This window comes from Lithobates pipiens, unplaced genomic scaffold, assembly GCF_037356315.1.
Source record: "Lithobates pipiens isolate NorthernLeopardFrog02 unplaced genomic scaffold, aLitPip1_a1.2 Scaffold_8, whole genome shotgun sequence".
In the NCBI taxonomy this organism is placed as follows: domain Eukaryota; kingdom Metazoa; phylum Chordata; class Amphibia; order Anura; family Ranidae; genus Lithobates; species Lithobates pipiens.
Window position 1 is genome coordinate 471,626,738 of NW_027507903.1, and position 16,927 is coordinate 471,643,664.

The window sequence follows — 16,927 nt, forward strand, 5'->3', positions numbered from 1 at the left end:
GAAGAGCAAGAAGTGTTTTATTAAGGAGCCTCAAACTGCACAAGACCGGAGAAGTACATTAATTCCAATTAAAGTCAGTGCATCATGGCGTAGAGAGACCTTTGTGGTGTGTAATTGCAGTGGAAGGGTTCTTCACTGTGTTAATTAGCCTTCATTCCATCATTTTACTTCTCATTTACATGGCTTGATTAAAAACCTCATTGATAAATGAGCAGCTTGTGCTCTTCGGCCATCAACGGCCGGTGAAGTGTGTGCAAGTGCCGTGTACAATGCCATTAAAGATTTGTTTTTGTATATGTTTATAGCCCTATAATGATGTTTGAACTGAGGGCAACGATAGCGCCATTTATGTAACCCATCAGCTTTACCAAAAGTGGCGGCAAACATCAGTGACCCAGAGCAATCATATTTCTGCAGTCTGCTTTGCTGTGCATTCTAGTAGCGTATTATTATATGTACATGGCTTCCTTCTGGTACCACACTCACAAGAATTCTACATGTACATGAGTACAGACACATCACCCACATCATCTCTATAACCATTTCCCCTTATCTCTTCTCTTTGACCTCTTCTAACCTTGATAAATAACCTTTCTCCTCATCTCCATGGCGCTTTCACGTCCCGAAAACCCATCTTTTCAGCAAAACTTCTCTCCTCATCTCCATAACCCGGTGTTCTGTAGCCCACAGGGGAAAATTTTACAAGCCTGCCAACTCTGTTTCAGTGCAACAGATGCAGTTGTCAACTCACTGCAGGAAGTTAAGAGCTTACAGGATTTCTGGCAGGCCATCAAATTTTTTTTATATATATATATATTTTTTTTTACTTTTAGCATTTATAAGAGACAAAACGTGTTGCAAAAATGTCCTTGTATGACTGAATGGGACATGGCCCTTATATGAAAGGATGAGACACAGCCCTTGTGTGGGGGGGGGAGCATGATCCTCAAGTGGCAGGGTAGGGCACGGCCTTAAGTGGCAGGATGGAAGTTCCAGAAGTTCTTGTGTCACCCCCTTGCCCCCCCCCCCCCCATTGTGACCGTAAGGAACGTTGAATGTTCAGTTTGTCTTACTGTTGTCCTGGCACATCTGATGGAACTTTCTAATATTGCTGAGCCTCCCTAGAATCTGCAGCTGGTACCAATTTAACCAGCATTGTGCATAAAGTCTGCCAAACCATAAAACATTGTACCAGCCCATCTCATTTCTGGTCAGCTCTACGCCTATCCAAGGCCTGTCATTATATGTGTACATGAATATTATGTGTAACCAAGGATCCGGCAACTGTGGAAAATATTGCTCCCTGGAGGTGGAAGAGTCGAAAGACCCATTACACACAGAATAGTCTCTTTTCGCATCCGTGTTGGGTCATCCAGTATCTGTTGTATCAGCCTGCACTGCATCTCTTGTCTTTCTTGGTAATTTTATGTGTTTACTTGTATTGGATGTTTTATGGGTTTGCTCGCCCCCAATATGCACAGTGGGTGTTGGGGGCTCCCCTGAGGTGTTGAAACAACGCCAGAAAGGGAGTGTGGGAGATGTCACAGCAGAATTATGTTTTAGGCGAGTGCGAGTCTGTCATGGATGGTCATACTTCCCTCACTACTTGGTAGGTGACCTGGACATATGCGTGCTAGGATACCTGATATATACATGTTTGTTCCAAGTTCATAACCCTCCAGTTAAACAAGAGCAAGATTATTGTCCTAGAACTAGTGCTTTCAAATCATGTTGGCAATGGCAGATCCATATTTCCGTCTGGTAAGAATCTGGTCTCCTTGCTTGATGCTCTCAGTTCTTTGGTCTCCACTTGGTAAAATAAATTCAACAAAAGGTCCCAACAAGAAGCTGATGAATTTGCAGATTACAATAAAGGCAGGTGAGTTTTAACACAAGTCATGACAGGCGGACTGCAGTAATTCCAGAACTGTTTACTGGAGTGCCAAGGTGCTTAGGAACTCTCTCTGTGTATACTAACTAAATATTTGTCTTGGATACAGTAGGGGTGGGGGGGGTCGCACTTGGAATGCTGGTCCAAAATTATATTATATTTGACTTTTTAATTAAAAGGGTTGTAAGGTCAGAAGGTTTTTTCTGCATTCAATGCATTAGGATAAAAAGGCTTCTGTGTGCAGCTGCCCCCCTGAGGCCGGGTTTACACTGTTGCGACAAACGCTCCGACATTGGGAGCTCATGTCGCATGACTTGTAAAAATCAATGTTTCCCTATGGGAGACGTCTTAACTGGTCTGACACACGTCGGTCCGACTTTGAAAATGCTCCCTGTACTACTTTGGTCCGACTTTGATCCTACTTCAGCCCATTGAATATCATTGAAGTCGGATCAAAGTTGGATTGCCGCCTTGCCTGATCCGACTTTTGCATGCGACTTGTGCTCTGATGATCTTGAAGGGGAAATCCACACAAATTTTAAATAAAAAAAACGGCATGGGTTCCCCCTCCAAGAGCATACCAGGCCCTTCGGTCTGATATGGATTTTAAGAGGAACCCCCTACGCCAAAAAACAAAACAAAAAAACAGTGTGGGGTCCCAACAAAATCCATAGCAGATCCTTATCCGATCACCCAGGCCAGTCAGGAAAGGGGGTGGGGATGAGCGAGCTGTGGCCCACCCATCCCAAAGCATCTTGTCCCCATGTTGATGAGGACAAGGGCCTCTTCCCGAAAACCCTGGCCGTTGGTTTTCAGGGTCTGTGGGGGCTTATCAGAATCCGGGAGCATGATGGGGCGGTACACGGCATTTCAGCGGAAGATATCGTCGTGTCAACATCTGAAGAAGACGACGGAGAAGACCAGGCCAGCGCTAGCAAAAGAGCAGAAGATAGCGGAGGAGCCCGGCAGAAGATACCAGAGAGTGGGAGAAGAACCGGAGACTGGGAGAAGAGGCCGTAGAGAGCAGAGAAGTCGGAAGAGACCCCTCTGAGCTGCATAATAAATTACTTTAAAAACCGGTCTAGTGTGTTTTTTTTTTTTTTTTTTTACACTTCCTTTATCAAAGGGGGCTCCCAGATTCCCATAAGCCCCCCGCCCAAACACCCCGTCAACCAACAGCCAGGGTTGTCGGGAAGAGGCCCTTGTCCTCCTCAACATGGGGACAAGGTGCTTTTGGGTGGCTACCCCAAAGCACCCACCCCCCATGTTGAGGGCATGTGGCCTGGTATGGTTCAGGAGGGAGGGGGCGCTCGCTCATCCCCACCCCCTTTCCTGACCGGCCAGGCTGCGTGCTCGTATAAGGGTCTGGTATGGATTTTGGGGGTACCCCCAAGCCGTTTTTTTGGCATAGCGGATTCCCCTTAAAATCCATACCAGACTGAAGGGCCTGGTATGCTCCTGAAGGGGGAACTCGTGCTGGTTTTTTATTTAAAATTTAGCGTGGAGTTCCCCCTCAAGATTCATACCAAACACAGTGCCTATTGGCAGGGATCCAAGTCGGATCCCCGTTCATTGAAGTCGGACGTGTCTCTGACTTCAAGTCGCAGGGCAAAGTCGGCTCCAAAGTAGGACGAGTGTCGTGTCACGTCGCACCAGTGTAAACCCGTCCTGAAACGTACTTGAGCCCCATCTCTGTCCAGCGATGTCCACGAGTGTTTTGGCCATCCGAGACTCTCCCTCCTGATTGGCTGAGACACAGCAGCGGCGCCATTGGCTTCTGCTGCTATCAAAGTCAGTCAGCCAATCGGGCGAGAGAGGGGATGAGGCCAGGCCGTGGCTCCTTGTCGGAGATGTGTCTCGGCTCAGGTGCCCCCATAGCAAGCTGTTTGCTGTGGGGGAAATCAACAGGAGGGAGGGCCAGGAGCTCAGAAGAGGGACCCGAGAAGAAGAGGATCTGAGCTGTGCAAATCTACTACACGCAGCAGGTAAGTATAACACGTTTGTAAAGTCTGTTATTTTTATAGAAAAAAAAGACTTTTAATATCATGAATTTAGAGCAAGAAAAGCTCAAGAAAAATGCATGCCTTTTTAATTCTATGTATGTGTTCACACTGGTATGTTGCGCTTCTGTTGTGACGTTAAAAATCTTGCTTGCTGCATATTTGGTCAGTTAAAAAAAACGCACCTCCCCATTGAAACGCATTGAAAACACATGACAACGCAGCAATAACGCATCCTTGTTATGTTTTTGAGTCACAAGGCCTATGAAAAACCCACGTAATGCACAGTAAAATCACAGCAGAAGCGCAAAAAAAAATCCAAAACACTATTTTCGGCTGTTATGTCCGGTGCATCTCTAGTTCACACGTGTCCAGTGCAAATTGTATGTCTGTTTTCACTGCAAATAAAAAAGCCTTTGTTCAGGTTTGTATATTTTTAATGAGGTTCTGATGCGAATTTGCAAGGCCCAGGACCTTCTTTTTGTCACAGCTGCGATTTCTGTGCTGGCCAATACATAGTAGATAAAGGCTGTCAACTCCTGTAGTAAAAGAGCAATCGGTGTTGAAATCATGGACCAAATCCTGAACACAACTGAACAAATGTGCAATTTAGAAGCATTCCCATACAACACTGCGAGCCTGAAATTTGCACCAGAAGCGCTCCGCAATGCCGAAGTGAGGATCTCTTCTTGTTTTTAGTGGGATGTGCATGTAGATATTCATGTTAAATCACTATGTAGCTGGTTTATTGGAAGATATGATAGCAGAAAGGACCCCCTCCCCCTGAGGGGTATAGGTTTCTGCTGGTAAGGAGTTGTGGCTTGGTGCAGATGGTGACCTTCTGCCCAGTTGTGGATGGATATGTGCCCTGTGTCTCCATAGCTGGTTCCTGGCACACCCATCACACATTATTCAGGTCACAGTTTACCGCCCCGGGGCCACCAGCATTCTCCCTCCTCTGCCTTCTCAGGAACATGTGTAATGGGAACATCCATGCCATCTGCGGTGAATTGTGTGCGGCGTGTGAGATAAATTCCTGCAGACAGATTGATCTCATAATTCCTTTCTGAGATAGGATAACAACGAGCAGTTTAGTTTGAGAAAAAGAGATTTAAGAATTTATTATGAGCTTTGGAGATTTGTGTGGCGCTTGTAGCAGTGAAATAGGATTTAATGATGTTCTAATAAGCAGTGTTGTCGTAATTCTGCCGCAGTACAGAGCCCTAAACACTGATCTCTAGCTATGGGTGTGAATATCTTTGTGAAAGGCTTTTGCTGTGTGTTAGGTGACGGTATTGTCCTGGATGATGTGAAAGTTGGTACAGTGCTGAGTACACTGATGTCTTTATATAAATGCTGCGTATACATCATACCAGGGGGGAGGACTGGTGAGAAATGATGAAGCAGAATTGCTAAATGTAGATTGAGGTCGTCCTTGTCATTGGCTGTCTGGTCACTTGTCCCCTTACCTGGGTTCTACTCTCCATGCCCCTTGCTGTGGGGGGGGGGGGGGGGGTGAAACCAAATGCTCTGTATATTTGAGGTAGAAAACGTGGCAACCATAAGCAACATTGGACCTGTCCACAAAAATAGAGGTTTGCAGCATTTTCACTCCTCTGTGCTAATTGCGTATTTTTACATTTAAATCTCATAGAACAGATTTACTTCCTACTTGAACATCATTTTTATACATTTTGTATCTAAAAGTCAGATTTTTCCATTTTAAAGTCAGATTTTCACTGCTTACATGGTTTTTGCGATGTGCTCATTGAACAGAGAAGAAAGGAGCTCTTACAGTATGAGAGTGGATATTGATCTGCCACTTAAAATGATGATTTGTCAAGTGTGGGCTTCAGAAGTTCAACATGTCTGCCACGTGATAAATAACAAAAAATGTTCACATCCTTCTAAAGCTTTGTGGTTTGACCCTTTTATGACACACTGTATAAATGTCACTCGAAGGTTGACGACATATTCCTGGTCCGGAGGCATGTTACTTGGATCAGTAGTGACTTTCCCAATAAACACTTTTGTTGGTAGTTTCCAATATTAAATGCAGTTTGGTGTTTTCAATATGTGTGTGTGTATATGGATATATAGCTATATATACATACACACACTCTATGTCACAAAAGTGAGTACACCCCTCACGTTTTTGTAAATATTTTATTATATCTTTTCATGTAACAACACTAAAGAAATTACACTTTGCTACAATGTAAAGTAGTGAGTGTACAGCTTGTATAACAGAGTAAATTTGCTGTCCCCTCAAACTAGCTCAACACACAGCCATTAATGTCTAAACCGCTGGCAACAAAAGTGAGTACACCCCTAAGTGAAAGTGTCCAAATTGGGCCCAAGGTGTCAATATTTTGTGTGGCCACCATTATTTTCCAGCACTGCCTTAACCCTCTTGGGCATGGAGTTCACCAGTAAACTTCACATCTTACATGACAACATCACATAGCTGGTGGATGTTAGAGACCTTGTGCTCATCCACCTTCCGTTTGAGGATGCCCCACAGTCCATCACCTTTACTCTCAGCTTCTTTAGCAAGGCAGTGGTTGTCTTAGGGGTGTGTTTGGGGTCGTCATGTTGGAATACTGCCCTGCGGTCCAGTGTCTGAAGGGAGGGGATCATACTATGCTTCAGTATGTCACAGTACATGTTGGCATTCATGGTTCCCTCAATGAACTGTAGCTCCCCAGTGCCGGCAGCACTCATACAGCCCCAGATCATGAAACTCCCACCACCATGCTTGACTGTAGGTAAGACACACTTGTCTTTGTACTCCTCACCTGGTTGCCACCAAATACGTGTATCTTGGTCTCATCAGACCACAAGACATGGTTCCAGTAATCCATGTCATTAGTCTAATTGTATTCGGCAAACTGTAGTCTTTCTTGTGCATTACCATCCCTTCAACCTCTGCAGCAATGCTGGCAGCACTCATACGTCTATTTCCCAAAGACAACCTCTAGATATGACGCTGAGCACATGCACTCAACTTTTGGTTGACCATGGTGAGGTCTGTTCTGAGTGGAACCTGTCTTGTTAAAGTGATTATGGTCTTGGCCACCTTGTTACAGCTCAGTTTCAGGGTTTTGGCAATCTTCTTATAACCTAGGCCATCTTGATGTAGAGCAACGCTTTTTTTTTTCTCAGATCCTCAGAGAATTCTTTGCCATGAGGTGACATGTTGAACATCGTGACCAGAATGAGAGAGCGAGAGCAATAACACCAAATTTAACACACCTGCTCCCCATTCACACCTGAGACCTTATAACACTAACGAATCACATGACACCAAGGAGGGAAAATGGCTAATTGCGCCCCATTTTGGACATTTTCACTTAGGTGTGTACTCACTTTTGTTGCCAGTGGTTTAGACATTAATGACTGTGTGTTGAATTATTTTGAGGCGACAGCAAATTTACACTTATACAAGCTGTACACTCACTACTTTACATTGTAGCAAAGTGTCATTTCTTCAGTGTTGTCACATGAAAACATTATAAAATATTTACAAAAATGTGAGGGAGTCTACTTACTTTTGTGAGATACTGTATGTGTATAACATTTTTTTTACAGATTTATTATTTTACAAATTTATTAGAAAGTATGCTATGATTCAGATTCATTTATTATTGATGCAATAATTTGTGTACTCTGCCATAGCAGGAGTCAGAAATCACACCTTACAGCAGATGATCTCTGAACCCTTCTAGAATAGTCTCTAATGTTCTGGTTGTAAACTCAGTGCAGAAGAGTTATGTCTTGTATCAGAACATCCTGTGATAGTTTCTTTGTTTTGCAGCCACAACGAGAGGAAAGTGACATGTAAGCACCCAGTAACGGGGCTGCCCTCCCAGGACAATTGCATCTTCGTGGTCAACGACCAGTGAGTATCAGTGTGACATTACCGTGATGAAACCTCATACATTGTAACAACATTCCTGTAAACCATCCCAGCTTTCCTGCGGGTCTGGTGCGCTTAGCCATAGACTTCTATTATATCCTACAGTTTTGTCGCACTTTCAGAAAGTGCATCACACCTGCAGAATATATTTGAAATCTTTGGCAAAGTGCAGCTTACCTTGGAAAGTTGCAGATGCACTGCGCTGCACCCGAAGTACAGGTAAACCACAGCACATAAGTGTAAAAGTAGCCTTATAGTGGGCTCAGAACAGTAAGGGTTCATTTACATTTGCAGTTTGGGGAGTGGTAAAACCTTATAGTTGTGTTTTTATCACCCCTGCTCCAACCTCACCTTTAGCTGCAGTTGGCCAGAGGTGTACGCATGTCGCAGCAGCAGTTATATGCCCTATCATGGTTGGTGGGTGTAGCACCTGCCAAGCATGACCCATTCAAATGAATGTGATGAGGCCACTCTGCAAGTGCCCTGCAACCTTGTGCAGTGCAGCAAACAATGAGTTAAAGCAGGCAGCATTGTGTTGCTTTTTCACCACCTGCTTTAACCCTTGGACCCTGCAGAATCATGCAGTTGCAGACACTTGGAGATTGGCCCCATTTGCTTGAATAGGAATGAACTAATGACTAATTTACAAGTGCAGCAGGCACTGCTGCTTCTCTGAAAAGCAATCCAAATGTGCTTGACAGGGGGTGAGGAGACAATATGTTGCCTCCTCACCACCCGATTTTAAACCCATGATTCCAATGCAATGCATGCGATTGCAACACAGTAGTACGACAACTAGAGGTTTAAAGGGGACACTGTGCCCAGTGATCTTTGACTTTTACCATGTTGTCCTGGTAGCTCTCCACCTCTTTAAGGTTGTCTCCCCCTACTGTAAACAATCCCAACACATTGTAACAACATTCCTGCGACCAGTCCTGATACATTATAACAGCTTTCCTGTGTCCAGTCCTGATACATTGTAAAAACATTCTGCCGACCCAGTCCTGATACATTGTAACAGCATTCCTGTGATTTGGGTTGGTCCTCCAGACACATTTTAACATTGTTTCTTCTGTACACCTCAGATAAGGGAATGACAATTTTTATACAATTCTGGATCCAGTCTGAAAGCTAAAGGATGCTAATAAGAACCCAGAGACTGTATGTCTTCTTTGATGATGATGGAAGTATGGCCCCACTTGCTGTTAAATACGTGTTGGTTCCTGGGATATGTCCCATTAGTGGTAGAGTAATATAGAAGTGCACTTTTCACATAGTGAACCGAGTACTTGTAGCGTCAAAAGATGTGTCAGATTTCCCATGTTTAGACTGACATTTAGGCTACATCTTCCAGCACAGCCTGTCCCTCTGGGCTCGGAGGATTTTCAAGGTGTCCATCATGTTGACTATTTTTATGTGTTAAACATCTGAGATAATCTTGTGACTCTTCATTTACAATTCTCTTCTTTTATGTGATTACAGAGAGCCGCCTTCTCCTCTGAGGTTGTTCTCATTTCTCTAGTTCATATTCTTCCTTTCTTTCTGTCGTTTATAGGACTCCCTCTACCATGACCTCTCAGGAAACAAAGGACCGAGCTGTCAGTGTAACCAGTGACACTTCCAACTGCAACGCTCCGACCACCACAGGCAACCCTGCCAGCCCCATCAGCCGGGTAAGTGTTTGCTGAATGATGACGGAAGGTTCAGGAAACATCATGACTAACTGCATCACTTGCTCCCATACATGAAAATTCAGTGCATGCTAGGACGTGAAGTGTACACTGATATGTATAGCACATTGGGTTTTCATTATAATGGTGACTGAGGCTTTGTACTGAATAAGTCGGTGATTGCTAGCTATGCTGAGAGAAATACACAGGCCAGGTGACCTGTTGATCAGTCAGAGTATAGTAACAGCACCTCGCGGTATAGGATCAGGTGATCAGCATGCATATGGTGAAGGCCCCTTGCTCTATTGGCATATGAAAGTCAGGTGATCGGTATATATTGACCGCATCTGATGGTACAGGATCTGGGGGTCAGATGATCATTTTAGACATGATGACGGCACCTGCATGTATAGGACGCGGTAGTCTGTGATCAGTATGTACATGGCACCTGGTGGTAAACCCTTCTAGTTCAGGTAGCCAGTATGTATGTGATGAGAGCACCTGGCGGTGTGTCTCGCACAGGGTTAAAGCCTACTTTATTCCGGGTATTATGCAGTATGTATTGGAGTGCTGTTATTCTATCGCCCACCTCTATTCTGCCTGTGCTGCAGATTATTCCTTTATAGAGTACAGAGAGACATATAATTAGAGCTGGTCTCCTGCCAGGAGATTTAGTATATGGCGTACCTGATATTGTCTATATGTTGCCTCTATCCCACCTCCTCATTTCTTCTCACTTCCTTTATATGAAGAGCTGAACATACAGTGATTTGTTGCTGCCTGCCTTTTTTTTTTTTTTTGTTATCTTGCTATTGAAATATTTACATAATCATTTTTATGTTATTTATTGTTTGCTGTTTATAGTTCCATTTTTTTTGTTGCCTACATATAGAGGTTTGTAAATTTACTTAAACACAGAAATGAGATGCGATTCACAAAACATCGCATCTAATTTTTTGTGTGCAAGTAAATTTACAAACCTCTATATGTAGGAGGGAAAAAAAACGGAACTATAACTTGAGTTGCAGTTCAGTGAGTAAAATAACTCTGATCCTCTACCAACCAATTAGGATTCTGGCTGCTACAGTATGTGGTACTTGTAGTACACAGATTAGACCTGTCAATTGAGACCCCTTTCACACGGGAGGCATTTTTCAGGCACTTTAGCGCTAAGAATCAAAGTCCTGCAAGCAGCTTCTCCTAAAGCGCCCCTGCCCATTGAAATCAATGGGCAGTGCCTGCAAAGCTCCTCGGCAGCGGCACTTTGCGGGGGCTTTAACCCTTTATTCGGCCACTAGCAGGGATTAAAAGCACCCAAAACACTGCAAAAACGATGGTAATGCGTAAAACGAATGGCATTTTATTGCGACGCCCCCGCACTGGCAGTGTAAAAAGGCTCTTAAGAAGGTGCTCCTAATGACAACTCATTATGTGTCTAAAAAAAACACTTACCCACAGTCTTTCTTCTATTCAAACCTCATCATCATGGGCAAAAACCAATGAGCTGTCCAAGGATGTCAGGGTCAAGATTGTAAACCTGCACACGGCTGGAATGGGCTACAAGACCATCAACAAGAAGCTTGGTGAGAAGGAGACAACTGTTGGAGCGTTCATTATTCACAAATGGAAGAAATACAAAATAACCATCAATCACCCTCGGTCTGGAGCTCCATGCAAATTTTTGCCTCATTGGGGTAAGGATGATCATGAGAAAATGAGGGATCAACCCAGAACTACACGGGAAGAGCTTCTGAATAATCTCAAGACAGTTGGGACCACAGTCACCAAACAAACCTTTGATAACACAATACGCCACCATGAATTGAAATCTTAAAGAAGGCACATGTACAGGCCCGGCTAAAGTTTGCTAATGAACATCTAAATCGGTGGTCATCAACCCTGTCCTCAGGGCCCACTAACAGGCCAGGTTTGCAAGATAACTGAAATGCATCACAGGTGATATAATTTGCTGCTCAGTGATTACAGTGTTCTAGTCTGCATCTCCCCAAGGTAATACATAAAACCTGGCCTGTTGGTGGGCCCTGAGGACAGGGTTGATGACCACTGATCTAAATGATTTAGAGAAGGATTGGGAGAAAGTGCTGTGGTCAGATGAGACCAAAGTTGAGCTCTTTAACTCTACTTGCCGTGTTTGGAAGAAGAAAAATACTGACTATGACCCTAAGATCACCATCCCTACAGTCAAGTATGGAGGTGGAAACATGCTTTGAGGTTGTTTCTCTGCTAAAAGATTTTGCCACATTGAGGATCCATTGTAAAATCCTGAATCTTCTTCCCTCAGCCAGAACACTGAAGATGGGTTATGGATGGGTCTTCCAGCATGACAATGACCCAAAACCTACTGCCAAGGCAACAAAGGAAGAAGACGTACATTAACCAATTGCTGACCAGCCACTGTCATATGGCGGCAGGTCGGCGCGTTCCTGCAAATCGCTGTAGGTGTATGTCGGCACCTTTTAAGAGCGACAGCAGTCATGCGTGCGCCCGCTGCACAGCGGGGGACCAGATGCATGTGGCCAGCGGCCGCGATGTCCACAGGCCCACAGGGAGCGAGAGCCAGAACAGGGATCTGTTAATGTAAACAGTTCCCTGTTCTGAAGGGGAGGAGAGACAGATCTGCTCTTCCTAGTGATTAGGAACAACAAGTCAGTCAGTTCCATTCCCACACAGTAAGAAACACTGTCCACGGAACACACTTAACCCCATTTTGTTTATAGCGTAAAAAAAAAAAGTCAGAGTGGCCTATCCAGCCACCAGACCTTAATCATATAGAAAATTTATGGAGGGAGATGAAACTTCGAGTTGCCAAGTGACAGCCAAGAAACCTTAAGGGTTTAGAGTAGATCTGTAAAGAAGAGTGGACCAAAATCCCTCCTGAGATGTGTGCAAACCTGGTCATTAACTACAAGAAACGTCTTACCTCTGTGCTTGCCAACAAGGGTTTCTCTGCCAAGTACTAAGTCATGTTTTGCTTGGGCATGAAATACTTTTTTTGCTCACTGAACTGCAACTCCATTTATAACATTTGTGTCGTGTTATTTCTGGATTTTTGGTTGATATTCTGTCTCTATCATTTAGAATTCATGATAGAAAATTATAGACCCTTCATTTCTTTGGAAGCGGGCAAACTTACGAAATCTGCAGGGCATCAAATTATTTTTCCCACTATATATGTCAATATACAGTATCTCACAAAAGTGAGTAGACCCCTCACATTTTTGTAAATTATTTATTATATCTTTTCATGTGACATCACTGAAGAAATTACACTTTTCTACAATGTAAAGTAGTGAGTGTACAGCTTGTATAACAGTGTAAATTTGCTATCCCCTCAAAATAACTCGACACACAGCCATTATTGGCTAATCTGCTGGCAACAAAAGTGAGTACACCCCTAAGTTAAAATGCCAAATTGGGCCCAGTTAGCCATTTTCCCTCCCCGTTGTCATGTGACTCGTTAATGTTATAAGGTCTCAGGTGTGAATGGGGAGCAGGTGTGTTAAATTTGGTGTTGCTCCCGCGATCTCATACTGGTCGCTGGAAGTTCAACATGGCACCTCATGGCAAAGAACTCTGAAAAAAGAATTGTTGCTCTATATAAAGATGGCCTAGGCTATAAGAAGATTGCCAAGACCATGAAACTGAGCTGCAGCACGGTGGCCAAGACCATACAGCGGTTTAACAGGACAGGTTACACTCAGAACAGGCCTCGCCATGGTCAACCAAAGAAGTTGAGTGCATGTGCTCAGCGTCTTATCCAGAGGTTGACTTTGGGAAATATACGTATGAGTGCTGCCAGCATTGCTGCAGAGGTTGAAGGGGTGGGGGTTCAGCCTGTCAGTGCTTAGACCATACGCCGCACACTGCATCAATTTGGTCTGCATAGCTGTCGTCCCAGAAGGAAACCTCTTCTAAAGATGATGCACATGAAAGCCCGCAAACCGTTTGAAGACAAGCAGACTAAGGAAATGGATTGCTGGAACCATGTCCTGTGGTCTGATGAGACCAAGATAAAGTTTAGATGGTGTCAAGCATGTGTGTCCTGCCTACAGTCAAGCATGGTGGTGGGAGTGTCATGGTCTGGGGCTGCATGAGTGCTACCGGCACTGGAGAGCTACAGTTGATTGAGGGAACCATGAATGCCAACATGTACTGTGACATACTGAAGCAGAGCATGATCCCCTCCCTTTGGAGACTGGGCCACAGGGCAGAATTCCAAAATAACGACCCCAAACACACCTCCAAGATGACCACTGCCATGCTAAAGAAGCTGAAGGTAAAGGTGATGGACTGGCCAAGCATGTTTCCAGACCCAAACCCTATTGAGCATCTGTAGGGCTTCCTCAAATGGAAGGCGGGGGAGTGCAAGGTCTCCAACATCCACCAGCTCTGTGATGTCACCATGGAGGATTGGAAGAGAAATCCAGTGGTAAACTGTGAAGCTCTGGTGAACTCCATGCCCAAGGGGGGTAAGGCAGTGCTGGAAAATAATAGTGGCCCCACAAAATATTGATAATTTGGGCCCAATTTGGACATTTTCACTTAGGGGTGTACTCACTTTTGTTGCCAGCAGTTTAGACATTAATGGCTGTGTGTTGAGTTATTTTGAGAGGACAGCAAATTTACACTGTTATACAAGCTGTACACTCACTACTTTACATTGTAGCAAAGTGTAATTTCTTCAGTGTTGTCACATGAAAAGATATAATAAAATATTTACAAAAATGTGAGGGGTGTACTTTCTTTTGTGAAATACTGTGTTATGTCAGTTTTCAGTATATTGTATTAATTAAATTTATCCCTGGGTACCATGCCATTAAGATCCTTGTTCAGGTACTACTTATGTGGTGTCAACAAACACTCTGTCCCTGTCTCTAAGTTGTTCTCCTGCATTGTAATGCTGTCATATGGTCTTTTTCTGGAGACAAGTGGCTGTTTCATTACCTATTACGCAGACATGGTCCACTGTTGCCGCCATCGGTGGAGGGCATAGAAGGGGCTGCAAAGGGGTTAAAAGAGATCTGCAACACTGAAATGGCACACAGGATCGAAACAAGGATTTTATAAAAAAAAGACAATTGCTTATCATACACAGCGCAAAGTAAATGTCATCCATTTCAGGTTTACAAATACTTTGTGTGCGCTTGCTTTTCGTCTATACACTGGATACACTGGAAGTGCTACTTCCCTCCACCCAACCCCAGCTTATGTGATATCTATCAGCAGGTGAACAGAGTTCATCTTACTTTTCAGTATTTTTGGGACTTTTTGTATACAGATAAATGTGACCTTAAAGTGATTGTAATTTATTTATTTATTTATTAAATAACAAATGTGTACTTTTGCACAGTGCAGCCCCGAACCACATCTTCTGGGGTCCCCTGCAAAGGTCGGGAACGAACCACGCTGTGTGTGCGCGTGCTTCTCCTCCCTTCCGAGTGCCCCCATAGCAAGCCTCTTACTAGGGGAGCACTCGGAAAAGCTGGATTCCAAGCCGGGCTATTTAGAGCCTTAACCCCATCCCCCGCTCTCTGCTTACAGGTTTTGACTGACATCAGCAAGAGCCAATGGCTCCCACTGCTCTCAGCCAAGCCTGTGAAAGGGGAGAAGAGCTGCTGCAGATGTGACAGCACTGGATCGAGATCAGGTAAGTATTTAGGGGGTTGCAGGTCTGCGGGCGGGAGCAAGACAAACCCGAGTGCAGGAGTGTTGGTGCTGTTTGGACTGGAGTGGACTGAAGGGACCACCTGGCATGGAGAGAGACCCTCACTCAGGAGGGGGGACATGTCAGTGAGGTGTCCTCATCTGTGCTGCTGCTCACTTCTGTCAGTGTCACTGTGAGAGTCAGTGCTGTCCCTGAGCTATTTACTGTATTGAATATAGAAATGTTTTTTGCCTCCAATATCAACCTTAAATCACGTTGCTAATTGCATCTTGTAATTGTTTGTAGCCTAAATACTGAAATTTGTACTTAAAACTGTAATTTTGTAAATGCCAGTAAAAACATTGCTGTGCCAGTACATTTTGAGTGATGCGTCAGTAAATTTCAATCTGGTAGGTTGGCAACACTGGTCTTATCCCCAGTAATAAATCTGTTGCAGTCAAGTGCACCAGATTCCAGGCACAGGGGTTGCAAATATTTTTATTTATATAGGATCGACAATTTAAATAGTCGCCTACTTATATTGTGCATTCTCATCAGTCTCTCCCCTCAAAGAGCTTTTAATGTAAGGTACCTAAAGCCTGCCATACAAGGATCAAAGTGCGGCCAATTCAGCAGGGACCAGCTGAATTTTGATCCATGTATGGGCAGGGAGATTGTACAGAAGTTGATCTATCAATTGACTTCTGTACAATTGCTCTGTTGGATTTTTCTCTGCTCTATCAGCGCTGCAGGTATCTGCAATGCTGATCGGTGTATTCTGACTGCAGGGAAGTCTTTCTGCTGTCAGAATACAATGGGGGAACTGGGTCAGCTTTTTCATATAACTAGCTGGGGTTGAACGAAAAAACTGAATCATCTGTGGGCTGCCTTATTCGCATGTGTGCATACATACACCTACTCGGGCCAGTTTAGACAGAAACCAATTAATCTACCAGCATGTATTTGAATTGTGGGAGGAAAGCAGAGTACCCAGAGGTAACCAACGCAAGCACATGAGGAACGTGCAAACGCAATGCAGGTAGTCTCGTGGTAGAGATTCGAACCAATGACTAGCCACTCCTTTATAAATATAATGTAAACCTGGCCCAGAGATTTTATTGAGCAGTGAGGCAGCCTGATTTGTGTCTCAATTGTGTTTCCCATTGTTTGATAAATGCCCCCTTTTGTGCCTAGTGAAGAATGACCCTCTCTTCTCCCATTTAGAGCTGCACAATTGTTAAATCGTGATCTCAAATCAACCCCCTTGAGGATCTCTATTGCAGAGTTTGTCAATTCTTTAATATAACAAATGGAGAGATTTATCTGCTCACTCTGTCACACTGTATTTGCCCCAGCGGTCTTTCAAATGCAATTTTTTGGGAAAAAATACACTTTTTTTGAAAAAAAAAAAAAAAAAAAACGGTAAAGTTAGCCCAATTTTTATTTTTTATTTTTTGTTTTAATGTGAAAAATGATGTTACACCGCAAGAATTGTGATCTATCGTCTAAGCAAAAAAATTGTGATTCTCATTTTAACCAGAATTGTGCAGCTCTACTACCATTGTAAAAAATAGAAGTATGTTAAGATTGTGTCTAGTGATAAATGATGTGTCTTTTATTCCAGTCCTCTAGATCTTCTGGAAAAGTCCACAATTTTGGGAAACGATCAAATTCTATAAAGAGGAACCCAAATGCTCCAGTGATAATGCGTGGCTGGCTCTACAAGAAGGTATCAACATGGTCTCTTTAATAGCTTGTTAACTGCTGGGGTAGCGCGTGATG

The 16,927-nt window shown here is 43.8% G+C and overlaps 1 protein-coding gene across 15 annotated transcripts in view; it reads left to right on the plus strand.

The window, feature by feature from the left end:
- PLEKHA5 (pleckstrin homology domain containing A5) overlaps positions 1-16,927 on the plus strand; it is a 261,676-nt gene that overhangs the window by 126,670 nt on the left and 118,079 nt on the right. For all 15 annotated transcript variants that reach the window (XM_077468643.1, XM_077468647.1, XM_077468649.1 and 12 more), the window contains 3 exons: positions 7,709-7,792; positions 9,366-9,483; positions 16,770-16,874. In XM_077468643.1, coding sequence (XP_077324769.1) covers positions 7,709-7,792; positions 9,366-9,483; positions 16,770-16,874 — 307 coding nt within the window. The remainder of the gene's footprint in view (positions 1-7,708; positions 7,793-9,365; positions 9,484-16,769; positions 16,875-16,927) is intronic.